Source organism: Chiloscyllium plagiosum, unplaced genomic scaffold (assembly GCF_037043375.1).
Source record: "Chiloscyllium plagiosum isolate Xiang-an unplaced genomic scaffold, Cpla_swu_hap1 HiC_scaffold_1, whole genome shotgun sequence".
NCBI classification, from domain to species: Eukaryota; Metazoa; Chordata; class Chondrichthyes; order Orectolobiformes; family Hemiscylliidae; genus Chiloscyllium; species Chiloscyllium plagiosum.
Genome location: NW_028270139.1, coordinates 117,614,823 through 117,641,502, shown reverse-complemented (window position 1 = coordinate 117,641,502; position 26,680 = coordinate 117,614,823). Strand labels below are relative to the sequence as shown.

Sequence of the window (26,680 nt, the reverse complement as noted above, 5' to 3'; positions counted from 1 at the left end):
ATCCTGCCTTTAACCCTGTATTCGGCATTCAAATTTGACCATCCAAAATGAATCCCGTTTTTCTAGGTTAAATCCATCTGCCACTTATCAGCCCAGTTCTGCATCTGTCAATGTACTGTTGCAACCTACAACAGCCTCCACTCTACTTTTTAATCCTCTAGAGCCCAGTCTGATCGTTGCCTCAATCCTATGTAGGCTTCCTTCTTGCTCTTGACTCGATGTTCCACATCCCTTGTCACCCAAGGTTCCTTCACCCTACTATCCCTTCCTTGCCTCTGAGACAAACCTACCCAGTACTCCCTAAACAGCCTCCACATTTCTGTTGTGCATTTCCCGGAGAACATCTGTTTCTAATTTATGCTGCATGGTTCTTGCCTAATAGCATTGTAATTCCCCCTCCCCCAATTAAATACTTTCCCATACTGTCTGCTCCTCTCCCTCTGTTTTGAGCATTCTCATATGAAACTGAGTTTTCTTTCTATCTGGCATTTTTATCAAATAATTCACCTCACTCAATTTCCTTTTGAGTTGATAAGGCCCATTAAATCTTGCTTTTAAAGGTTCAACTACCACTAGTAGTAATACTGGCACTTTATCTCCACTAGCGAAATTATGAATTTTTTGTCCACTTGCCATACTTCTGTTTCATCACATGCTGTGCGACTTTTAAATGCTGTCTAATCAGCTCACCTTCTCAATTTAATCTCCCCCTAAAATTTCTCTCACAATCTAAATATGTAGTCTCTGAACTCCAACTCACCAATTTCTCCTTAATTAATTTAAGTGGTCCTATCATCCCATGTCCAAAAGCTAATTCAAATGGACTGAATTTAGTTGATTCATTTAAATACATCCCTAACTGCAAAAAATACAAATGGAATTCCTTTATCCAAATCCTCTGGAAATCTTGGCTGTTGAGCTCCAATATTGTCTTTAAAGTTTGATGCTGCCATTCTGGACTGTACTCAGTGGATTTCAATTGTTTTATTTCTAAGCTATTCGTAACTTCCTTGAATAACTTTGATATAAAAGTTGATCCTTGAGCCAATATATTTCTGTGGGTAGCCTGTATCTTGCTTTAAAAAAAAGTGTAACTCTTCTTCAGTTCTTTTCGTGAAGATTAATTGCAGTGGAATGGCATCTGGAAATCTAGTAGACACATTTATTATATCAATAAATACTAATTCCCAGGTTTTGTTTTGGGGAGAGAACATACGTGATCAGTTAAGACTAGTGTAAAAGGTTCCTCAAATGCTGGAAGGTTTGAGGGTAGTAGTTTTATTGCTGCCTGAGGTGTTCCTATTACATGACAAGTGTCCAGCAAAACTCAGCCACATTTTTATGCAGTCCCAGGCCAAAAAAAATATTTTTGTAATTGGGTTGAGTTTTCCTTGCTCCCATATGATCTTCTACCTTCAACACTTCATTTCTGTACCCAAGTGGCAATATAACTTGATGAACTTCTGCCCAATTTTCATGTGCCTGAATATGTGATGGTCTCCATTTCCTCATCAAGACTTCACTTTTAAGGTTCTAGGATACACGGATTCTTCTGTGTATGCTTTTGATACAACTTTAAATTTGTCATCTTTGTTGTAACTCAGCTAAAATTTCAGCTAAAAATATCCACTTTGTCGTCCAATTGTTCTTGTTTTTTCTCAACTATTTGATCAAGCATAGTTTCTGATAACTGAACTTCAACTTCCTTCTCTTTACTCCTTGATTTCTCCTCCTGTTTCAACCTAGGGTTTTGTGTTCTTGTTACCTTGCAGTCAGGATAAATCTCAGGATATACTTCCTGTAACACCTCAGTTGTCTGATTTTCAACTACAGTAGGCATCACTCCCACCTATGATCCAGCTATATCATTACTGAGAATAAACTATTACCAGAACTGAGAATTTCTCTGTTACTCCTACCACCATTTCAATCAGACTCGCCAGCCTCACCTTATATAATGGAACTCTATTCTCACCATGATTTCCCACATATTACCACCTTTTCTAGCAACACTTCTTCTGAATTACATCTCTCGCTCTCTCTCCCCCCCCCATCAAAGGTTGACCTGCTCCCATATCTCAATCTTACTTTCTTTATCTATTTCTCCTGGCACACAAGTAAATTTAACCCACACAAGTACATTATTTAGAGATCTGGCACCTTCTTACCAAGCAACACCTGACCAGACTCCATGTATTTTTGCTTCCCCTGTGTTTCTCTTTGCCACTTTAACAAAACACACTGGCTCATCCATCTTCCCAGTGATTTTTTTTTCAAACAACCAACACGACAACTTCACATGTCCTACTTTATTGCAGTGAAAACACCTGAGTTCTTAAAATTTCTCTTTCTCCTGGTGGTGAGCATATCTGTGGTGAACATACTATATTCTCTTCGATGATTTCCCCTTTTCCTGTACCACCTGAGGGTTTCTCTTTTACCCTAATTTCTATCTCTCACCGATTGAAATTGATGTCAAAAGCCAAACCTTGACTGAATCGATTCGTAAATCATCTGCCATTTCATCTACCAATCTTGCAGTTTTAACTCTCTGCTCTTCCAGATGAGTTCTCACTACTTCAGGAAGTGAATTTTTAAACTCCTTATTTTAAAGTCGGCTTTCACTTTTCAGTTCCAATTTCAAAAGTTCATAAGATCTCTCTTTCTCCCTTCATCTGGTGAAGCATGAGAACTCCAACAGTGTATTTCCAAATAAACCTGTTGGGACTATAACCTAGTGTTGTGATTTTTAACTTTGTCCACCCTAGTCCAACACTGGCACCTCCACATTATCGCTTTCTTCTGCCAGAGCTATTCTTTTTCTTTTTTCTTCTGCTTTCAATTGTAACTCAAACTGTTTCAATTCCTTTTCATAGTCAAGTTGTTTTGTTTGCAGTTGTAGTTTAGCCATTTCAGTGATTCTGATTGCATTTTTGGCAATTGCAAATGCTGAGCTACTGCTGCAATCATTTCTTTCCTCACGGGTACAAACAACCTCAACTCCAGCTTGTCTGCCAACTCTGAAAACATTTGCCTTACTCACCTTCTCTAAACCATCCCAAGTGACTTCTTCCACACCCAGGAAACTCTTAGCCACCGAAAGAGCCATCATTACACCAGGCATACCTTATTTAAACCAACCGAATGCAAAGAGAATGTCTTTGAATCCAGTAATCCTAAATTCAACCTGGAATTAGAGATTTTGATCCTGACAGAGCCCAAATCTGTTATGGACCAGACAAACATTTTCAAAACATCAAGAAGATAGCCTAACCCTAACTTTTATTTAAAGGCAAGTGTAAAGCGCTGCATTCCAGATGGATTCAGTTGGTCTACTAGACTTGAAGCAAAACGCACTTTGTATTTTCACTGTGGTGTAAGAATAAACAAACAAAAGTGCCATAACTTTAACTCTATCAACATATTTAAAAAATATTATGTTAAGTACCACTCATTATCTGTTCCAATATAGCAGCATCCCAAAAACACACCTTTGGCAAAAGGGAATTTAGCAAAACCGATTTCCCTCACTTGCCATCTCCTTCAGATAGGAGAAGCAGAAGGAATCTAGCAGCAAAGAGAGAATTCAAGATTTTTGCAGCAACAGAGAGAGAACAGCACCTGGCAGCTTCAACTGCAAAAACCCCAACTCAACAATTGAAAGCAAAAGCTAAAACCCTGGGTCTACCCACGACTACTTTTGTTTAATTTTAAAAATCCCAAAGCTATTTATTCTGCTTTCCATGGAGGAGACATCTTATCACCAGGCTTGCAACATGCCTTTTCAAGAGAATTAGGATAAAACCTATCCCTCTCAAAGGCATCTGTCATCACAGGAGAGATTAAATTGAAGCATGAAAGTTTTTAAGGGCCAAATGCAGAAAGCTTATTTCTCCTTATGGAGAATCTAGGACCAGGTGACCTGAGTTAAGGGGTTCCCAGTCAAGACAGTGATGAGGAGGATTTTTTCTCACAAATGGAAATGAATTTGTGGAACCCTTAAATTGCAAAAGTCTGTCAATTCATTAATTATATTCAAGATAGACAAGATTCTTTACCAGTAAGGTAATTCAAGGTTATGGGTGCAAGGCAGGAAAGTAGAGTTGAGGATTATCAGATCAAGCATAATCTCATTGAATGGCAGAGCAATCCCAGGGGGCTGAATGTGTGGAAGTACACAATATTCCTTAAGAAGGGCAGGTGGGAGAAAGCCAAGGGGACAAAGATAGGGGATAATTATCTTTCCCTGTTAGTTGGCCATCATAATGAGACTGTTTTCCATAAAATGTAGGTTTTTGACTTAAAATTCATGGTCATGATCATGGAGTTTCAAAGCTCACGGGGGTTAAGAGGGAATCCATCCTTCAGGTGTATCCTGGCCATGGTGACTCCTCGCAGGCCTCACAATCTCCGATTGCACCCCACTACCCCCACCCACTTCTACCATGTGCCTCTGTGTGTGTCTTGCCTTTTGTCTCCATATCTCTGTTACATGTAGTTGCCTTTTGCCATGTGTGGTCTATCCAACATCCCCACCTTCCGTATTGTTGTGGATTGCCGTCTTAGTCTTGTGTAATTAACTCCTGGATGGAAATGAAAAGTTCTTGCTGGCAGTCACATATTTTACACTAAACAATTATGCTAATTTAAGAAAATAATGTTTTGACATCCAAGTCTTCTTGGAGTGGTTATCTCTGAGTAAACCTGAGTATGATAACCAATTTCTTTTGGAGTTCAGGCAAAATAAAATATCATCTCTTAAGTACAGCTTCCATAACATTGCCATTGACACAAAAGCCTTCTGATGTCAAGTTATCCCTAATTAAATAATCAGTTCCATGGATTTGAAAAATATAATCTGCCATGCTGAAATGTTGAGAACTGAATTTCAATCAGCTTCAATCTGGAGCATGAGAAAGGCTGAGTTTTTCCTAGTCACTGAAACAAAATGCTGACAGCTAATACTCATTAATATAGTGCATAATCACTGATTTGTCTCAGGTGATGTCAGGATAATTCCAGTTTTAAAAAAGCTAAGCAACTGCTTTTGAAACAGGCATAGTAACTCTGAAAAATACTAACCCTCCTGCCACAAACATGTACAGGGGGGAAAAAATGAGAAATTAAAATTTGCTAATTGATGCCCTTTAAAAGTAGATGAGGATCTAGTTTCAATTGAAGTTTGTTCCATAGGAAATATATCAGTCACTTCAGTAATTAGTGGATCGATATTTTCCTTGCATGATATCCAATTTGATACTTAATTCTGAATCATAAACTACTGAAAACACACTTTACCTTATTGTGTATATTTCTTTAATGAATGTTAAATGAAACGGGTGAACTAAACAAAAAATTGCTCTGTCATGTGTCCAGCTGTGATAGATAATTTATTTTATGGATGATTTGCCCTATATTTTGGGTGAGTAGATATCTGTGTGTGCAGATAACACTGAGATTGCAAAGGTACGCAAATGGCATGGAAATTTGGGGCAGCACGCAATAATCAGTCAAATCAACGATAAGCAGTTTTTTTTATATATTACTGTAGCCTCAACATGACATCCCAACTCCTATACTCAATGCTCTGACCAATGAAGGGAAGTGTGCCAAATGGCTTTTTCGCCATTCTGCCTACCTGTGACTCGATTTGCAAGGAACTATATATCTGCACCCGTAGGTCTGTTTGACATCATTCTCCAGGGGCCTACCATTAACTGTGTAAGTCCTACTCTGGCTTACCAAAATGTAACACCTCATGTTTATCTAAGTTAACTCTATCTGCCACACTTTGGTCTGATCAAGATCTTGTCCATTAAACCACTAATTTGGTGTCATGTGCAAACATACTAACCATGCCTCCTATATTCTCATCCAAATCATTTATATAAGTGTCGAAAAGCAGTGGACCCAGAACTGATCCTTGTGGCACACCACTGGTTAGAGGATTGCATTTAGGACTAGAAGCCTGTAAAATCACCATCAAGCCAATTTTTGTATCCTATTGGCTCGGTCTCCCTGGACTCCATGTGCTGTAACCTTATTAACCAGTGTACCATACAGAACCTTGTCACAGGCCTTGCTAAAGTCCATGTAGAGTCCACCACTCTGCCTTCTTTATCCCCTCTTCAAAAATTCAATTCTTTTCCGCACATAAAGCCATGCTGACTGTTTCTAATCAGTTCTTACCTTTACAAATTCATGTGAATCCTGTCTGTCAGAATCCTGTCCAACAACATACCCACCACTGACCTCTTGCTCACTTGTCTATAGTTCCCTGACTTTTCCTTGCAGCCTTTTTTTTAAATAATAGCACATTAGTCAACTTCCAGTCTTCCAGCACCTCACCTATGGCTACAGGTGATACAAATTTCTCTGCAAGGGGTACCACAAGCTATTCCCTGGCTTCCCACAATGCTCTGGGATACACCTGATCAGGTCTTGGGGACTTATCTACCTTTATGCATTTTAAGGCTCCAGCACCACCTCTTCTGTAATATGAATTATTTTCAAGACGTTACTGTTTTTTCCCCCAAGCTTCGTAACTTCCACGTCGTTCTCCACAGTAAATACTGACATGAAATACTTATTTAGTATCTCACCGGTCTTCTGTGGTTCCACTCATAGACAACCTGTTGATCTTTAAAGGGCACAATTTCTCTACCTAATCTTTTGCCCTTAATTTATTTTTAGAATCTCTTTTTGGATTCTCCTTCATCTTATTTGCCAAAGCTATATCATCTCTTCTTTTTGCCCTCCTGATCGCCCTGTTAAATGTACTCAAACCTGACCCCCCCCCCCCCCCCCCCCCCAATACTCCTCCAGAGATCCACCTGATCCCAACTATCTATATCTGACATTTGCCGTCTCCTCTTTCTTGACTGAGCCTCAATATCTCCAGTCATCCAGTATTCCCTAAACCTACCAGCCTTGCCTTTCACACTGAGTGGAACATAGTGTCTCTGAACTGGAGTTCTCATTTTTGAAAGCCTCCCACTTGCCTGTCATCCCTTTTCTTGTGAACAGCCTCTCCTAATCAATTGGAGAGCTCCTGACTAATACCATCAAAGTTTAAAATCACACAACACCAGGCTATAGTCAAACAGGTTTATTTGGAATTACTAGCTCTTGGAGCACTACTCCATCAGCTGTGGAGCAGGATCATAAGATGCAGAATTTACAATAAAAGAATATTATAGTGTCATGCAGCTGACGCAATATATTAAACAATGCCATCAAAATTGTCCTTGCTCCAATTTAGAAGTTTTTAGACCAGGCCTATCTTTTCCAATTATTATTTTAAAACTAATAGATTATGATTACTGGTCCCAAAGTACTCCTCCACTAATGCCTCAGTCACCTATTTCCCAATAGAAAGAGGAGTATTGCTCCTTCCCTAGTAGGTACATCCAGATATTGAATAAGAAGCACTTCTTGAATGCACTTAACAAATTCCTGCCCTTAACACGATGGCAGTCCCAGTCTATGTTTGGAAAGTTAAACTCCCCTTATCATTACAATTCTCTTTTTTTCTTAGAGATCTGAGATCTTCCGACATGTTTGCTGAAGCTCCCTCTGATATTAGGGGGCCGTCAAGGTGATCATCCCTTTCTTATTTCTCAGTTCCACCCATACACCTTCATTGGATGAACTTCCATGAATATCCTTTTTAAGTATAGCTGTAATGTTGTCCCTAATCAAAAAGGTCACTCCCCCTCCTCTCTTGCCTCCCTTTCTATTCTTTTATAGCATCCATACCCCAGAACATTAAATTGCCAGAGTTGTCCCTCTTTCTGTAATAGCGATGTTATTTTTGTACTTTATCTGTTTTTCTTCTCTTAACAAGATGTAGTATATTGGAAAGCTGTCTGGTTATTACATGGGTAAATCCAACTGCAAATACATTAATATCTCTCAGCATTTAGTCCTTGCATTTAATTTTGCTCAGGACTCCACGGAGCAATCTTGAAAAACAATTGGTTAGTCCACTAAATCTGATAGCACTAAACCAGTACACAAGGAGCAGGAGTAGGCCAATCAGTCCCCTAGGCTTACTCCATCATTCTAGTATTATTGTTGCTGATCTGATTGTAACCTCAAATTCACATTCCCACCTCTCCCTGATCATCTTTCACCTCTTGCTAACCAACAAGCTCACCATCTGTTTTAAAAATATGCAAGGACTCTGCTTCCTTCGCTTTAGAAAGCACAGCAACAAAGAAAAAAACTTAATCATGCAGTTTGTTGCCTTTTTTTGAACACGATTAATTATCATCGTTTAACTTTCTTCAGTTTCTCAGTTTGCATTTATAATTTTAACGTGTTGTGGGCAAGCTTAAAAATAAATGAATCGTTAATCCACAAGCTTTAAGAATACAGGCTGGAACTGACTGAATTTGACTGTGCTTTTAGCTAATGCAGCTCAGTCATCATTGCTTCATTTCCCCAATGTTCAGAACTCATTGCACTTTTTGTTTGTTGTCTATTGACTTTATTAGTGTTAACAACATTGTCAAATACTTAGGGATGTAGAAGGTAAAGAGAAACGTGGTTATTTTGAAATAAAGCCAGTCAGCACTGTCAGTGTCTCAGATTCACCTCAAATGAACTTGTCTTATAAATGTTAGGCCAAAAGTTTTTAAATCCTAATAAACATTGCAAGTATTTCTTTTCCACAACTCTTAAGATATGTAAAATGAACTATTTAAAGTAATTATTACCTTAGATTGTTTTAAAATCACTTTTGTTATTGATCAGCTGCCACTATTTTTGAGTCTCAGTACTCGTGGTCATACAAGAAATTTTAGTGCTCAAAATCTGCAATCAGGTCCAAGAAAATTATAGAGTGAGACAAGAAATAATGTAACTTCTGCATTTTTGCAGTATATTAGCCCCTATGGCATAACTGTGACATCACAATGAGAAATGTTGGACATCTAAATTTCTATAAGGAATGAGACATGTGGAAGGTGGGAAGGCTTTGATAGACTCCAGGATATTCTTAGCTAATATCAATGCCTAACCATTTACAATAATTGAAGAACTGTGAATAGACTCTTCTGCTGAATTGTTTTACCTCTCAAAATTATTTGAATGCAAAATAAAACAAATATTTATTGATAACATTTCAAACACCCTTTAATTTGGACAAGTTAGCTGAATATCATTTTTAATAAAGAACAAAATAATGAGTATGATATAGAAGTAATATTTCCTGTACAAAATGTAAGCAAACTCCTTCAATTGTAACGACCCCAAGTAAATGGGAAAAGCCTGAAGTAGGAGAAGATGACGGCATTTAACATTGACTTCAAAACACCCCATGTAATATTAAAACAAGAGTATTTTAAGTGTAATGGAGATAATACTTAAAGGAATCAATAAATGATTCACAGTTGGGAGATCGCAGCAGTCTTTACTGCTTATTGATTTTATAAAATCATTAAATTGTATATTGGTTTTCGTAGTCTTACTCCAGAGATAATTGAGTTTCAAGGAAATAGTCATTGCTGTCCCATGATGATTCTGATGATTTGCCTAAAAATCATTCAGTCATAAATTCGAGATTTTGAATTTTTAAAATTCTGTTTTTAGTGAATAATTGTGTTGCTGACTGGTGCAGAATGCCCAATACTAGACAAATATAATATACCCATTTTTACAATAGAATGGAGAAAGATTTTCCTTGGATTATGATGCTTCCTGCTCCTTGGCCATTCGATTATCATCTAAGGAAAGCTGAATTAATGGACTTTAAGTGTCGATAGCTCCTGGGGATTGGACCCTTGAACAGATTGAGCGAGTGGGCAAATATGACACGTTAGTGTAATGTGGATAACTATGTTGTCCATTTCAGTCAGGCTAAACACTGGTTAAGGTACAAAGGGACCTAAGTGCCCTTGTACACTAGTCATTGCAAGCAAGCATGCAGGTGCAGCAAACTGGTGGAAAGGAAGATGTTATGTTACCCTTCGTTGCAAAACGATTTGAGTAAAGAAGCAAGGATATCTTACTGCAATAAAAATAGAAATTGCAGGGGAAACTTAATAAGTATGGCAGCATCTGGAGAGAGAAAGCAGAGTTAACGTTTTGAGTAGAGTGATCCTTCAGAATTAGATTAGATTCCCTACAGTGGAAACAGGCCCTTCGGCCCAACCAGTCCACACCGACCCTCCAAAGAGTAACCCACCGAGACCCATTTCCCTCTGACTAATGCACCTAACACTATGGGCAATTTAGCATCTTTGGAATGTGGGAGGAAACTGGAGCATCCGGAGAAAACCCACGCAGACACGAGGAGAATGGGCAAACTCCACACAGACATTCGCCCGAGGCTGGAATCGAACCTGGGTCCCTGGCGCTGTGAGGCAGCAGTGCTAACTACTAAGCCACCGTGCCACCCTTAATTGTTAGGAATTTAGGGGAATTGAAGTCTACGCAGTCTCTCCTCAATGGTAGGGAAAGTATGAGAGAAAGTTCACAAGGAGAGAATTACTCTATACTTGGAGAGACCGGATTTGATCAGGTATATTGAGCATGGCTTTGTCAGAGGGAGAATAAAAGTAATAGGAGCAGGAGTAAGCCATCTGACCCCTTGTGCCTGCTCCACATTCAATAAGATCATGGCTGACCTTTTCAAGGACTCATCTCTACTTAATCACCCGCTCACCATAATCCTCAATTATCTTACTGTTCAAATATCTATCTTTGCCTTAAAAACATTCAACGAGGTAGCCTCAACTGCTTCACTGGGTAGGGAATTCAACATTCTTTTGAGTGAAGAAATTCTTCCTCAATTCAATCCTAAACCTGCTCCCACTTATTTTGAGGTTATGTCCTCTAGTTCTAGTTTCATATACCAGTGGAAACCGCCTTCCTGCTTCTATCATATCTATTCCCTTCATAATTTTATATGTTTCTATAAGATGCCCCTGCATTCTTCTAAATTCCAATGAATATAGTCACAGTCTACTCAATCTCTCCTTATTCGCCAGTCCTCTGAACTCCAGACTTAACCTAGTGAATCTCCTGTGCAGTGTCAGTACATCTTCTCGAGTAAGGAGACCAAAACTCTACACAGTACTCCAGGTGTGACTCACCATCACCCTATACAGTGGCAGCATTACCTCTCTGTTTTTAAACTCCATCCCTCTAACAATAAAGGACAATATTCCGTTTGCCTTCCTAATTGTTTGTTGCATCTGCAAACCAAATTTTTGTGATTCATGCACAAGGGCACCCAGGTCCCCCTGCACAGCAATGTGTGCAGTTTTTCATGATTTTAAATAATTGTTCATTTTGTTGTTGGTCCTACCAAAATGGATGACCTCACATTTACTAACAGTGTACTTCCTCTGCCAGGCCCTTGCCCACTCACTTAACCTACCTATATCCCTCTGCAGACTGTGTCCTCTGCATACTAACTCTACCATTCATCTTCGTGTCATCTGCAAACTTTGAGACACTAAACTTGGTCCCCAACTCCAAATCATCTATGTAAATTGTAAACAATTGCAGCCCCTGCAGCTATCCCTGAGCCATAACACTAGCCACTGATCGCCAACCAAAAAAAGCACCCATTTTCCCCACCTTTGCTTTCTGTTAGTTACCGGTCCTCTATTCATGCTAATACATTACCTGTACTGCTGTGCACCTTCATCTTTTGTAGCAGTCTTTTGTGCAGCATTTTGTCAAATGCCTTCTGGAAATCCAGAAATACCACATCCACTGATTCCCCGCAGTTCACCATGCTCAATTTCCTCAAAGAATTCCAGTAAATTAGTTAACTATGACCTGCCTTTCATGAACCCCTGCTGCGTCTGCCCAATGGCACAGTTTTCTATCCAGATGTCTTGCTATTTCTTCCTTGATTACAGATTCAAACATTTTCCCCACATCAGAAGTTATGCTAATTTCTAATTACCTGCCTTTTGTCTACCCCCTCTTTTAATCAGTGACATCGTATTTGCTATTTTCCAATCTGCCAGAACCACCCCAGAGTCCAGCAAATTTTGGTAAATTACTACAAGCTATTTTCCCCACCATCCCTTCTACTACCTTGGGATACATTCCATCAGGGCCAGGAGACTTGTCTCCCTTTAGCCCCATTAGCTTGCCCAACACTATCTCTTTAGTGATAATGATTTTTTCTAGGACATTGTCTGCCATAGCCTCCTTGTCAAAATTGTCTTTTGTGTCTTCCACTGTGAAGAATGATACAAAATACTAGTTCAACACCTTGGCCATTTCCTCATTTTCCATCATTAAATCTACCTTCTCATCCTCTTTTAAAAAAAAACAATGTATACCTTAGCCAGTCTTTTTCATCTTCAATATTACTATAAACTTTTGCTATCTGTTTTTATATTCTGAGCAACTTTACACTTGAAATCGATCTTGCCCATCTTTAAAGATCAGTAGAAATCCACGAATAAAATTATAAAGATTTCTAGTTTCCCAATAATCTTTGCCACTTTGTGTGCATTAGCTTTCAATTTGAGGTCATGCCTAACAAATATTTATTTGCATTTAATGAGGTGGGGATCGGGTGTGTGGAAACCTTTAACAAGATCTCTCTTGGAAACCAATACCAAAGGTGGAAACACATGGGATCTCTGGTAACTTGGCATGACAGATCCAAAATTGGCATAGTGGTAGGATGTTTGTGCGAGAGGCAGCGAGTCCTGGAGCAGCACAACTTGGGGTAGCTGAATGCTGGTGTGAAGCAGACTGGAGGCTTAGAGAAGAGTAGGACGGTTGTTGGATTAGGACCTGGCGCAAGCAATTAGACTGGGTGCTGAGTTGTTGCTACTTGAAATTTTTTACTGGACTGTAATGTCTATCCTTTTACTGTTATAACTGTTAGATTTCAAACTTATATTTTTGGACTCTAATGCTACTATTTCTTTTATTTCTCTTTTGTATCCAAGTTTTTTACCTATGTACTTTTATCTAAAATGACACCATTAAAGGCAGTCATAGAGATGTACTGCATGGAAACAGACCCTTCGGTCCAACCTGTCCATGCCGATCAGATATCCCAACCCAATCTAGTCCCACCTGCCAGCATCTGGCCAATATCCCTCCAAACTCTTCCTATTCGTATACCCATCCAGATGCCTCTTAAATGTTGCAATTGTACCAGCCTCCACCACTTCCTCTGGCAGCTCATTCCATACACGTACCACTCTCTATGTGAAAAAGTTGCCTCTGAGGGCTCTTATATCTTTCCCCTCTCACCCTAAACCTACGCCCTCTAGTTCTGGACTCCCTGACCCCAGGGAAAAGACTTTGCCTATTTACTCTATCCATTCCCCTCAATTTTGAAAATCTCTACACAGTCACCTCTCAGCCTCCGACGCACCAGGGAAAACAGCCCCAGCCTGTTCAGCCTCTCCCTGTAGCTCAAATCCTCCAACCCTGGCAACATCCTTGTAAATCTTTTCTGAACCCTTCCAAGTTTCACAACATCTTTCCGATAGGAAGGAGACCAGAATTGCACGCAATATTCCAACAGTGGCCTAACCAATGTCCTGTACAGCCACAACATGACCTCCCAACTCCTGTACTCAATACTCTGCCCAATAAAGGAAAGCATACCAAGCACCTTCTTCACTATCCTATCTACCTGTGACTCCACTTTCAAGGAGCTATGAACCTGCACTCCAAGGTCTCTTTGTTCAGCAACACTCCCTAGGACCTTACCATTAAGTGTTCAAGTCCAGCTAAGATTTGCTTTCCCAAAGTGCAGCACCTCACATTTATCTGAATTAAAAATGTTTTACTTTTCTTTTTGAAAAGGGTATTTAAAGATTATTTTTTATTTCAGTTTTAATACAAATGTGACTATTGAACTTTACAAAACTTATCCAAAACAAATTTTAAAAAATAGAAGATACCTAATTCACTCTTTTCTGAGTTGAGTTCTTCTCGATGATTACATAAATTTATTTAAATGTACAAGAAATTTCACAAAGTAATTTTAAGCTTTTTAAATATTTTGGAACCAATATTCATGTTACTCGCAAAATGTTAATACTGAGAGCCTTCGGCGGAATAAAAGTGTTTAATCTGTCTGTTTACAGAGAAGCAGCGAGAGCTAGCCAGGAAGGGGTCTCTGAAGAATGGCACTGTTGGAAGCCCTGTCAATCAGCAGCCAAAAAAGAACAATGTGATGGCAAGAACAAGGTACAGATGTTACACTAATTTAATTTCTAAATAAAATAGCCAGTAGTTTCTGGAATGATCCAGCACAGAAGAGGAAGGCAATAAGATTCCCATCATCTCCAAGTAAACATGTAAAACCAATACTTGACAGGGAAGATGACATGAGCAACCAGAAATCTACCAGGCTTTTGCTTGGGTCGACTGTTACACCTCAATATGTACTTGGGGAAAACAAACAGTTCCCATAAGAGATCTTATGCTAGCCGTATGTTCTGTGGTACTGGATTATGTAACTTTAATGAGGTAAAAACAATGACTGCAGATGCTGGAAACCAGATTCTGGATCAGTGGTGCTGGAAGAGCACAGCAATTCAGGCAGCATCCGAGGACAGGCAAAATCGACGTTTCGGGCAAAAGCCCTTCATCAGGAATAAAGGCAGAGAGCCTGAAGCGTGGAGAGATAAGCTAGAGGGTGGGTGGGGAGAGTAGCAGCATAGAGTACAATAGGTCAGTGGGGAAGGAGATGAAGGTGATAGGTCAGGGAGGAGAGGGTGGAGTGGATAGGTGGAAAAGGAGCTGGGCAGGTTGGACAAGTCTGGACAGGTCAAGGGGACAGTGCGGAGCTGCAAGTTTGAAACTAGGATGAGGTGGGGGAAGGGGAAATGAGGAAACTGTTGAAATCCACATTGATGCCCTGGGGTTGAAGTGTTCAGAGGCGGAAGATGAGGCGTTCTTCCTCCAGATGTCTGGTGGTGAGGGAGTGGCGGTGGAGGCGGCCCAGCACCTCCATATCCTCGGCAGAGTGGAAGGGAGAGTTGAAATGTTGAGCCACTGGGCGATTTGGTTGATTGGTGCAGGTGTCTCGGAGATGTTCCCTAAAGTGCTCTGCTAGGAGGCGCCCAGTCTCCCCAATGTAGAGGAGACTGCATCGGGAGCAACGGATACAATAGATGATATTAGTGGATGTGCAGGTAAAACTTTGATGGATGTGGAAAGCTCCTTTGGGGCCTTGGATAGAGGTGAGGGAGGAGGTGTGGGTGCAGGTTTTACAGTTCCTGCGGTGGCAGGGGAAAGTGCCAGGATGGGAGGGTGGGTCGTAGGGGGGCATGGACCTGACCAGGTCGTCACGGAGGGAACGGTCTTTGCGGAAGGCAGAGAGGGGTGGGGAGGGAAATATATCCCTGGTGGTGGGGTCTGTTTGGAGGTGGTGGAAATGTCGGCGGATGATTTGGTTTATGCGAAGGTTGGTAGGATGGAAGGTGAGCACCAGGGGCGTTCTGTCCTTGTTGCGGTTGGAGGGGTTGGGTCTGAGGGCAGAGGTGCGGGATGTGGATGAGATGCGTTGGAGGGCATCTTTAACCACGTGGGAAGGGAAATTGCGGTCTCTAAAGAAGGAGGCCATCTGGTGTGTTCTATGGTGGAACCGCTCCTCCTGGGAGCAGATACGGCAGAGGCGGAGGAATTGGGAATAGGGGATGGCATTTTTGCAAGAGGTAGGGTGGGAAGAGGTGTAATCCAGGTGGCTGTGGGAGTCGGTGGGTTTGTAGAAGATGTCAGTGTCAAGTCGGTCGTCACTGATGGAGATGGAGAGGTCCAGGAAGGGGAGGGAGGTGTCAGAGATGGCCCAGGTAAATTTAAGGTCAGGGTGGAATGTGTTGGTGAAGTTGATGAATTGCTCAACCTCCTCGCGGGAGCACGAGGTGGTGCCAATGCAGTCATCAATGTAGCGGAGGAAGAGGTGGGGAGTGGTGCCGGTGTAATTACGGAAGATCAACTGCTCTAGGTAGCCAAATAAGAGACAGGCATAGCTGGGGCCCATACGTGTGCCCATGGCTACCCCTTTGGTCTGGAGGAAGTGGGAGGATTCAAAGGAGAAATTGTTAAGGGTGAGGACCAGTTCGGCCAAACAAATGAGAGAGTGTCGGTGGAGGGGTACTGTTGGGAACGTCTGGAGAGGAAAAAACGGAGGGCTTGGAGGCCCTGGTCATGGCGGATGGAGGTGTAGAGGGATTGGATATCCATGGTGAAGATGAGGCGTTGGGGGCCGGGGAAACGGAAGTCTTGGAGGAGGTGGAGGGCGTGGGTGGTGTCTCGAACGTATGTGGGGAGTTCCTGGACTAGGGGGGATAGGACAGTGTCGAGGTAGTTAGAGATGAGTTCAGTGGGGCAGGAGCATGCTGAGACAATGGGTCGGCCAGGGTGGTCAGGCTTGTGGATCTTGGGAAGGAGGTAGAACCGGGCAGTGCGGGGTTCCCGGACTATGAGGTTGGAAGCTGTGGGTGGGAGATCTCCTGAGGTGATGAGGTTCTGTATGGTCTGGGAGATGATGGTTTGGTGTAACTTTAATGTCTATTTAATTAACTGTAAGGTGGTGGGTTGAAGGTAAGAAAAGTTAAATACTTCTGTAAGCAATTGGCTTGGTGAAGGCGTCTCAGACGAAACAAGGGAAAATGTTCAAAAAGTTAAAAGTTCAAGCATTTTTATCTGACACAAATAGCAATAAAGACAAACATAGAAATATAGACTGTAGGGAAATAGATGGTGACATCTTGCAAAATGTCCAGAATACAAAGGAGGAAGTGCTGGATGTCTTGAAACAGTTAAAGGTGGATAAATCCCCAGGACCTGATCAGGTGTACTTGAGAACTCTGTGGGAAGCTAGAGAAGTGATTGCTGGGCCTCTTACGGAGATATTTGTATCATCAATAGTCACAGGTGAGGTGCCGGAAGACTGGAGGTTGGCAAATGTGGTGCCACTGTTTAAGAAGGGTGGTAAAGACGAGCCAGGGAACTATGGACCGGTGAGCCTGACCTCAATGGTGGGCAAGTTGTTGGAGGGAATCCTGAGGGATAGGATGTACATGTATTTGTAAAGGCAAGGACTGATTAGGGATAGTCAACATGGCTTTGTGCGTGGGAAATCATGTCTCACAAACTTGATTGCGTTTTTGATGAAGTAACAAAGATTGAGGAGGGCAGTAGATGTGATCTATATGGACTTCAGTAAGGCGTTTGACAAGGTTCCCCATGGGAGACTGATGAGCAAGGTTAGATCTCATGGAATAAATGGAGAATTAGCCATTTGGATACAGAACTGGCTCAAAGCTAAAAGACAGAGGGTGGTGGTGGAGGGTTGTTTTTCAGGCTGGAGGCCTGTGACCAGTGGAGTGCCACAAGGATCGGTGCTGGGTCCTCTACTTTTTGTCATTTATATAAATGATTTGGATGAGAGCATAAGAGGTACAGTTAGTACGTTTGCAGATGACACCAAAATTGAAGGTATAGTGGACAGCGTAGAGGGTTACCTCAGATTACAACAGGATCTGGACCAGATGGGCCAATGGGCTGCGAAGTGGCAGATGGAGTATAATTCAGATAAATGCGAGGTGCTGCATTTTGGGAAAGCAAATCTTAGCAGGATTTATACACTTAATGGTAAGGTCCTAGGGAGTGTTGCTGAACAAAGTGACCTTGGGGTGCAGGTTCATAGCTCCTTGAAAGTGGAGTTGCAGGTAGATAGGATAGTGAAGGTGGTGTTTGGTATGCTTTCCTTTAAAGGTCAGAGTATTGAGTACAGGAGTTGGGAGGTCATGTTGCGGCTGTACAGGCCATTGGTTAGGCCACTGTTGGAATATTGCGAAACTTGACAGATGTTGTGAAACTTGAAAGGGTTCAGAAAAGATTTACAAGGATGTTGCTAGGGTTGGAGGATTTGAGCTATAGGGAGAGGTTGAACAGGCTGGGGCTGTTTTCCCTGTAGCGTCGGAGGCTGAGGGGTGACCTTATGAGGGGCACGGATAGGTAAATAGACCAAGTCTTTTTCCTGGGGTTGGGGAGTCCAGAACTAGAGGGCATAGCTTTAGGGTGAGAGGGGAAAGATATAAAAGAGACCTCGGACAACTTTTCACACGCTGGTACGTGTATGGAATGAGTTGCCAGAGGATGTGGTGGAGGCTGGTACAATTGCAACATTTAAGAGGCATTTGGATGGGTATATGAATAGGAAGGGTTTGGAGGGATATGGGCCAGGTGCTGGCCGGTGGGAGTAGATTGGGTTGGGATATCTGGTCGGCATGGACAGGTTGGACCGAAGGGTCTGTTTCCATGCTGTACATCTCTAACTCTATGAACTGGAGAAGGTTATACAGCCCTCCCAAGCCTGATCCACCATTCACAACTGATCTGACTGGAATCTCAAATTCACATTCCCACATTCTCCAAACAACCCTTCATCCCCTTGCACGACAAAAAAGTCTACTGCTGTAAAAATGTTGAAGAACTTTGCTTCCTCAATACTTTCGGGAAGAGTTCCAAAGACCCATGACACTCTGAAAAAAAAAAATAACTTGCACGATCTCTGTTACGTATGGGTGACGCCAGATTGGTAAGCAATGACCCTTAGTCCTGGATTCTCTCAAAACAGGAATCCTTTTCTCCAAACCTACTGTTAAGGTGTCGAGGTGTAGTATAAATTAAGAGAATTGAAAACCTAGCAAGGACTGACAAAGCACAGAGTCCTGAACAAGTTAACGATGTAACACTTGGTCGAAACAAATAGCAGAAATTGGGTTGCTATGAAACAAAAACAAATTCGAATTCAACCAGTTTAAATTATGCCCAAGATACCAAAATCCAACTAAATTTCAATTTAGTATTTTGATAATATTAAAACCAATGAAACAATCCAACGTTTTGGGGTATAAAACAAGATATTTTGAACAGTTAGGGGGAGAACTGCCAAAGACCAACAAATGTAGATTGCTAGCTGAAGAGCTCTCTGAAAGGTACCTTTCAATGAGGAGTTTGTGCAACAGAACATTGAGGCTGACCTGCAGAGATTCTGCAGGGGAAAATCTACAAAGGAGAATCGGCAAAGCTGACTGGTTTTGATACATGATTTTTTTTACTTTGTAAATTTTAATTGGGACTTTTATCAGACTAGTATTGTAGAGTGGGAGGTAAGAGATAGGTTTAAGAGAAAGGAGTTGTAAATAATTGGTGGTTTTAATATTCTCTGTTGAACTAAAAGAATAAAGTTGTTAATTTTTACTTTAAGTAGTGACCTCTGGGATAGTTCTTTGCCTCTTGAATTTTAACAGATGACAGCATGGGGTGAATTTTTTGTGTTGCTAGTTTAAAGTAGCAAAACATTTACCCCATTTTGTAACACTACCCTCCTCTTACTCTTCTGAACTCAAGTCTTTAGATTACTTAGTGTGGAAACAGGCCCTTCGGCCCAAGTCCACACTGACCCACCGAAGCACAATCCACCCAGACCCATTCCCCTACATTTATCCCTGCCCCTAACATCACGGGCAATTTAACATAACCAATTCACCTAACCTGCACATTTTGACTATGGGAGGAAACCGGAGCACCCGGAGGAAACCCACGCAGACACTGGGAGAATGTGCAAACTCCCCACAGTCGCCTGAGGTGGGAATTGAACCTGGGTCTCTGGTGCTGTGAGGCAGCAGTGCTAACCACTGTGCCACCGTGCCACCCACAAGTCTAGGCTATCCAATCTTTTCTCATGAGACAATCCACTTGTTCCAGTTATTAATTTCTTCACTGAACTATTTCCAGTGTATTTACACCCCCCTTAAATAAGTTGACTAACACTGGGCACACTACTCGAGTTGTAGTCTGACTAGTACCTTGAATAACTGAAGCGGAACCTCCCTACTTTTGAATTCAGTTTCCCTTATAAAAAATAACATTCTATTCGCCCTCCAAATTACTTGCTGCACCTGCATGCTAACCTTTTGTGATACATGCCCAAAACATCTCACCATTTAGATAATTTGCTTCTTTCTTATTCTTCCAGCCAAAGTGGACAATTTTGCATTTTTTTCACTTATTTGCCCAGTCGCTTAACCTGTCTATATCTTTTTGTAGCCTTCTCTGTCCTCTTCACAACTTGCTGTTCTCCTTTGTGTCATCAGCAAATTTTACAATCATACGTTCAGTCCCTTCATCAAAGTAATTTATATAAATTATAAATGGTTGAGGTCTCAACATTCTCACATCACTGACCTTGCTAACCTGAAAAAAAAACCATTTGTGCTACTCTCTACTTTGTTAGCCAGCTTCTATCCATTCTGACATGCTGTCCCGGGACACCATGAGGTTTTATTTCCAAAAATAATCGGACTCAAAATACTTATTGCAGACATATTTGGTTCAAACCAAGCTGGTATCAAGGAAATCCCACATATTGCAGCTGTGACAGATTGCTCATTGCTATATCCTGTTGAATCTTAGAAATAAAATAGATCTGAGACACTGACCAGATATTCACAAAATAATTTCTCCTGCAAGCTGAGCAAGTTTAAAATGACAAAAGCAACAGAGCATCTCTTTTTCTTCCATTCCTAAATAATGAAGCACCTTCTTACCTTTTGTCACCTAATTCTGACACAATGTTGTCAGTCACTGTTCAAAGAAAAGACATAACTAATTCACTTAACAGCTGTAATGAAGTAGGGTTACTGGATCTGAAACATTAACTCTGATTTGTCTCTACAGATGCTGCCAGACCTTGAATTTTTCCAGTAATTCCTGTTTTGTTTTTTTGCCACTTAAAAAGGAACTGGTTTCAGATATTGGTCTTGGTAAAAACCCTGCTTCAATCTGAGAACTACAGAATTTAAACTGTAGGTAAATCTACGAGACACTCCAGAGTCCCTGGCTACATAGTGACCAAACCTGGGCTTGAATGCCAGGATTTTCTTTTTTTCTGAACAGGTAGTGAACACTGGGAATTTCTTGGGTTCGCTGCCTTTTGGAGAAAATGCCTGCGGTGTAGGTGTGTGTAAAGAAAGATTGGGAGACAAGACTTCTGGGTATTGACTTTTAAAAAAGGTCCAATTTGATGCTTAGGGACATCATCCTAGTGACGATAAAAGCAAGTGGACACTTCCCAAGCTCCAACCATTAGCACCTCATGCCAGGATTTGCCCTGCACGCACCACTCCAAATCTCTCATGCCCCCATGTCAGACTGTGGCCCTTACATGTCCATTTACCTACTGTAGACTTCATAGGAACAGTAAGTCTAATAGTGGCAACCTTAAGAGAATCCTGAACTAAGACACCCAAGTCCCTTTGTTCTTCAGATTTCTGAAGCCTTTCCCATTTGGAAAATAGTCTGTGCCTATATCTTTCCTACTAAAGTCCATAATCTCATTTTCGCACATCGTATTCCATCTTTGTTCATTCTTCAAGCCAAAGACCTTCTGCATTCACCCTGCTTCTTCAACACTAGCTGTCCCTCCACCAATCTTTGTATCTCTGCAAACTTAGCAACAATGCCCTGAGTTCCTCCTTCCAGATCATTATTGTAATTTGATTAGTTGTGTTCACTGACTCCTGCTGACCTCCACTAATCACTGGCTGCTATCCCGAAAAAGACCCCTTTACTCCTACTCTGTCTTTTACCAGTCAGCCAATTTTCTGTCCATGCCAATACCTTGTCCCTAAGACCTTCCCTAAGAGGCTGCAAGGAAAGGCCAGGCAACTGTAGACCATTGAGCTTGATGTCAGTTGTGGGTAAGTTCTGAAAGATAGGATTTACATGCATTTGGAAAGGCAAGATCTGATTAGGGATAGTCGGCATAGAAAATTGTGTCCCTCCTGTTTGATTGAGCTTTTTAAAGAGGTGACAAAGAAGATAGATGAAGGTAGATTTGTAGATGTTGCCCACAAGGGATTTTAGCAAGGTCTTTGACAAATGGAATGGTTGGATAAGTTGGAACACTTTTCCGTGGAGTATCGGAGGCTTTGGGTGACCTTATAGAGGTTTATAAAATCATGAGAGGCATAGATAAGGCAAATAGCCAAGGTGTCTCTCTCTCCCAGGGTAGGAGAGTCCAAAGCTAGGTTTAAGATGAAAGGGGAAAAATTTAAATGGAAGCTGAAGGGCAACGTTTTCTCAGAGGGTGGTGCATGTATAGAATGAGCTGTCAGAGGAAATGTTAGAAGTGGATACTATCACAACATTTAAAAGGAATTTGGATGGTTACAGGAGTAGGAAGAGTTTGGAGGGATATAAGCCAAATGGGGCTAGTTCAATCTCAATTATCTTGTTGGCATGGATGTGTTGGACTGAGGTCTAGTTCTGTGCTGTATGACTCTGACCAGGTTTTATTTTTGCAGTCTTCTGGAAATCCAAATAGATCCCATCCTCTGACTTGCCTTTGTATAGCTTTCTCATTGTCTCCTGAAAGAATTCCAACAGATTTGTCAGGCATGACCTTCCCTTGATGAAGCCGTGCTGATTCAGCTCTTATTTTACTGTACACTTCCCAGTACTCTGCAATCTCGATTTTAATAATGGGCTTGACGGTCTTATTAATGACCTGAGGTCAGGCTAACCACCCTATAATTTGTCTTCTGTCTGTCTGTCTCATTTCTTAAACAGGTATTACATTAGCCATCTTCCAGTGCTCTGTGACCCTTCCTGACTCCAGTGATTCCTGAAGAATCACCACCAATTCCTCCGTAATCTCCTCAGCTATCTGCTTCAGAACTCGAGGGTGTAGTTTATCTGATCGGGTGATTTGTCCACCATCAGACCTTTCAATTTCCCCAGAATCATCTCCTCATTGGTGGCCACTACACTCATCTCTGCCCCCTGACTCTGTTCAAGATACTGCTGTCTTGCACTGTGAAGACGGGTACAATATATCTATGCGGTTCCTCCACCATTTTTTTGTTCCTTACTATTACTTCTCCAGTTTCATTATCCAGAAGTCCACTTTTGCCCCTCTCCTACCTTTTACATATCTAAAAAAAAACTCTTGCAATTTTCTTTTATATTAGTAGCTAGCTTAATCTTATATTTTATCTTCTACCCCCTTATTTATTTTTTAGTTATCCTCTGCTGGTTTTTAAAAGGCTTCCCAAAACTCTGGCTTCTCATTAATTTTCACCACACTATCTGCTTTTTCTTTTAGGCTGTCCTTGACTTCCCTTCTCTGCCATGATTGCCTCATACTCCCTTCTTCCTGGAGATGAATTTCTGCGCTCTCTCCCAAATTACACATAGAACCTCCTGCCATTGCTGGTCCATAATCTTCCCTTCTCTGCTGCCCTTTCAATTAACTTTGGCCAGCTCCCCTCCCAAGTCTTTGTAATTACCTTTTACTCAGTTATAAAACAGTTACATCTGTTTCCAGCTTCTGCATTTCAAACTGCAGGGTGAGTTCCGTCGTGTTATGGTCATCGACCCTCCGGGTTCCTTCACATTATGCTCCCTAATCAGGTTTGCCTCATTAGACATTACCAGATCCAGAATTGCCTGTTCCCTATTAGGCTGCACCACAAGACATGCCAAAGAAAATCTTCTAGATATTCCACAAAATTATTTTCTTATGATCTCCTACCAACCTGATTTTCCTCGTCCTCATGCCTTTTCCTAATGCCTTTTCTGTCTCCTGACTTATTTTCTTCCCCACACCCTGATTACAACTAGCCTGTACATAACTCACAGCAGAGTCTTTTCCCTTTTTAACCTACCTCACAATAGTTTTGCAAAAGAGCCAATTAGGTTGACGAAATATATTGGTGCGGATATAGGTTTGGTAAAGGACAAAGATCAGAAGAAATAACTGGGTCATTTAGAGGTTGGCAGACTTACTAGTGAAGCAGTGCGAAGATCACTGTTGGGAGCATTCATGACTTGGGTGAAGGAATTAAATAGTGTATTTATGTTTGCTGATGATACAAAGCTAGGTAAGAAAGTAAGCTGTGACGATGACGGAAGTTTCAGTTTTTGAGTAGGTTAATAGCTTGGCTCAATTGAATGGCAGTGAAGAGACATTGAGACAGGATTGGTGGTCACCCCTGTTGAGGGTGCCAGACAGGTCAAGAAGGATAGTTTACTGTTGTCACAGTTAGAAAGGATATCATTCAAGTTAACTTGAAATCTAAGAACAAAGAACATGTATGGTGCAATAAACTCATTAGTTAGCAGAATTATAGTCATTACAGACTAGAAGGAATCCTTTTGGCCCGTCCAAACCCTACTAACACTGTAGAGCATTCAGTCAGGCTCATTATCTTGCTGTATCACATTACCCAGCAAGTTTACTTCCCTCAAGAGCCTCCAAATGCAATTTCCATTTGAAATAATTGGTCACTTTCACATCTGCCACCATTGTGGATAGTGAATTCCAGGTTACAACACTAACAATTTTTTAAAAAGTGTTTGTTTTCTCATTGTTGTCTTCCTCTCCACCCCACCACCCACCTATTCCCCATCCCACTGCCAAAATCCCCACTTGATATCTCTTTTCAAAACTTTAAATACATGTCATCTAGTGATCATTATGCTTTTTCACCTGCAAGAATAAGTGGAAAATTGATTTGGTTTGTCATTTTAAGCAAAATTATATTAGATTAGGTTACTTAGTGTGGAAACAGGCCCTTCGGCCCAACAAGTCCAAGCTTCGAATTAGATCCAAGATGATCATCTGGTCTGGTCAGACTATAGCTTTACTTTGAGAATTTGTTCCCCCCAAGACACAATGTGCAGTCGTATGGCTGTTTTAGGTAATTTGAAAAACACTTAGCAATTGACTTTTTGGAAAACCCTTAGATCATTTCCTTTGAGGAAGGAGGCAAAAAGAAGTCGGGGTAAATAAAAAAAAAAAATCAAACTGTGGCAAGAGGCGGTTCCAACCTGGACTGAGGTAGATTACAGAGGAATATGTCTGCTTAAGTAGGGCAAACAATTGAACAACAGCGTACTCATTATTTTGAGTAATACTTGAGGCAAGTTTCATATACCAAGATAAGAAGAAGAAACAGGAGTAGGCCACTGGGCTCTTCGAGCCTCATCTACCATTCAATAAAATCACAGCTGATCTGATTTTGCCCTCAGCTCCATGCCTCTGCATAATCCAGACAATCTTCATCTCCCTAGTAATCAAATCCAGAATGTACATCTGCCTTAAATTCTAAAGATTCTATATCTACTACCTTTAATAGAAGGGAATTCCCAAGATGCTCAACCCTTTGAGAGAAAGAAATGTTTCCTCACCTCTATCTCAAATGGGTGACCCCTTGTGTTTAAAATATGTCCCCTAGTTCTAGATTCCTTGCAGAAGAGAAAACTGAAATAACTCCACAAAGGCTGGTACCCCATCACCAAGCCATCTTTCAGTTAAATGTGTTTAGTATATGACACTGACCCAGCTACCTCAGAGCTGGCTCCTTGAGTGAGCAGAACTTCGGACATTCCTGTTTATTTTATTTAACAATTACAAAAGAGTTTGCAGAAAAACAGTTAACATTTACAGCTGTATACAACAGCAGTTTTACAAGGGAGAGGAGCAGCAATGCTAGGCCCCAAACCCTACCCTTCAACCAGTTTACAGGGAGATGAGGACAAACCTTAAATCCCAGTTTCAAATGTGAAAAGACATCAACAATGGCATTTGTACATGAGACAATCCTGTTACATAGGAAAGTGCAGATAATACAGACCCAGTAAGCCCCCGTCCCTCCCACCTTCCGGCCACTCTAAGGCAGCCCGCCCCTACACACCTTCTGGCTCAGTCCACCCCATGCCCCTTTCAGTTCTTGGTCCGCCCTGACACACCTTTCGACCACCTCTAGGACAGCCAACCCCGGTACCCGCTCAGGGTGACAGCGGTCAGGACTGCCTACCCACCTTCCGGCTTCACTCACCACCCTCAGCACCTTTCGATCACCTCTAGGACAGCCCGCCCCGGTACCCATCCGGGGTGACAGCGCCGAGGACGGCTACCTGCCTTCTGACACAGTCTGCCCCTACATACCATTGGGCTCTCGCCCACCCCGATGCGCCGTCCGGCCATTGGGCTATCCTGACACCTTTCAGCCACCTCTCGGACAGCCCGACCCCTTCCCCAGGGACGACAGCATGCAGGGTAGGCCACAAGCCTTCCAGATCTCAGCCTGCCCCGACGTGCCTTCTGGCTCTCGGCTGCTCTGACACCTTCTGACCACCTCTAGGACAGCCCATCCCGATCACCCCTTCTTGGGACGATAGCGCTCAGAACGGCCTACCCACCATCTGGCTCTCGGGGTGACTGGCATCAGGGTGGCCTACTCGCCCTCCGGCTTTCGGGGTGACAGCTTTCAGGACAACCCATGAGTCTCCCAGCTCACAGTAAGGCCTGCCAGACCCAGGGACACAAGACAGTGCAGGTGATGGACCCAAACACCACAATACAGTTAATTACTGAAAAACAGTCCTTTATGGTACACAGTCCAAATATAGAGTCTTCCAAATATAGAGTCCATTCCCAGAAATGGAGTCCACTCCAGTTTGAGGTGTGTTGTCCAAAATGGAGTCCACTCCAAACTGCAGAGTCCACTGCTAAAAAACAGGGTCCCCAACCGAGGGCAGAGTCCACTCCTGAAGGCAGGAAATGCATAGCACACAAGTGTTCAGTCTCCATGGAGTCCTGGCCCAGCCTTGGAAAACCAGGCCCACTCACAGGAACAGTACATTATACAGGTGCAGT

General features: G+C 41.8%; 1 protein-coding gene across 2 annotated transcripts in view; it reads left to right on the top strand.

Moving 5' to 3' along the window:
- The window catches only part of fam219aa (family with sequence similarity 219 member Aa), a 91,595-nt gene that overhangs the window by 42,061 nt on the left and 22,854 nt on the right, over positions 1-26,680 (top strand). For both annotated transcript variants that reach the window (XM_043684194.2, XM_043684155.2), the window contains exon 3: positions 14,085-14,187. In XM_043684194.2, the coding sequence (XP_043540129.1) occupies positions 14,085-14,187 (103 nt within the window). The remainder of the gene's footprint in view (positions 1-14,084; positions 14,188-26,680) is intronic.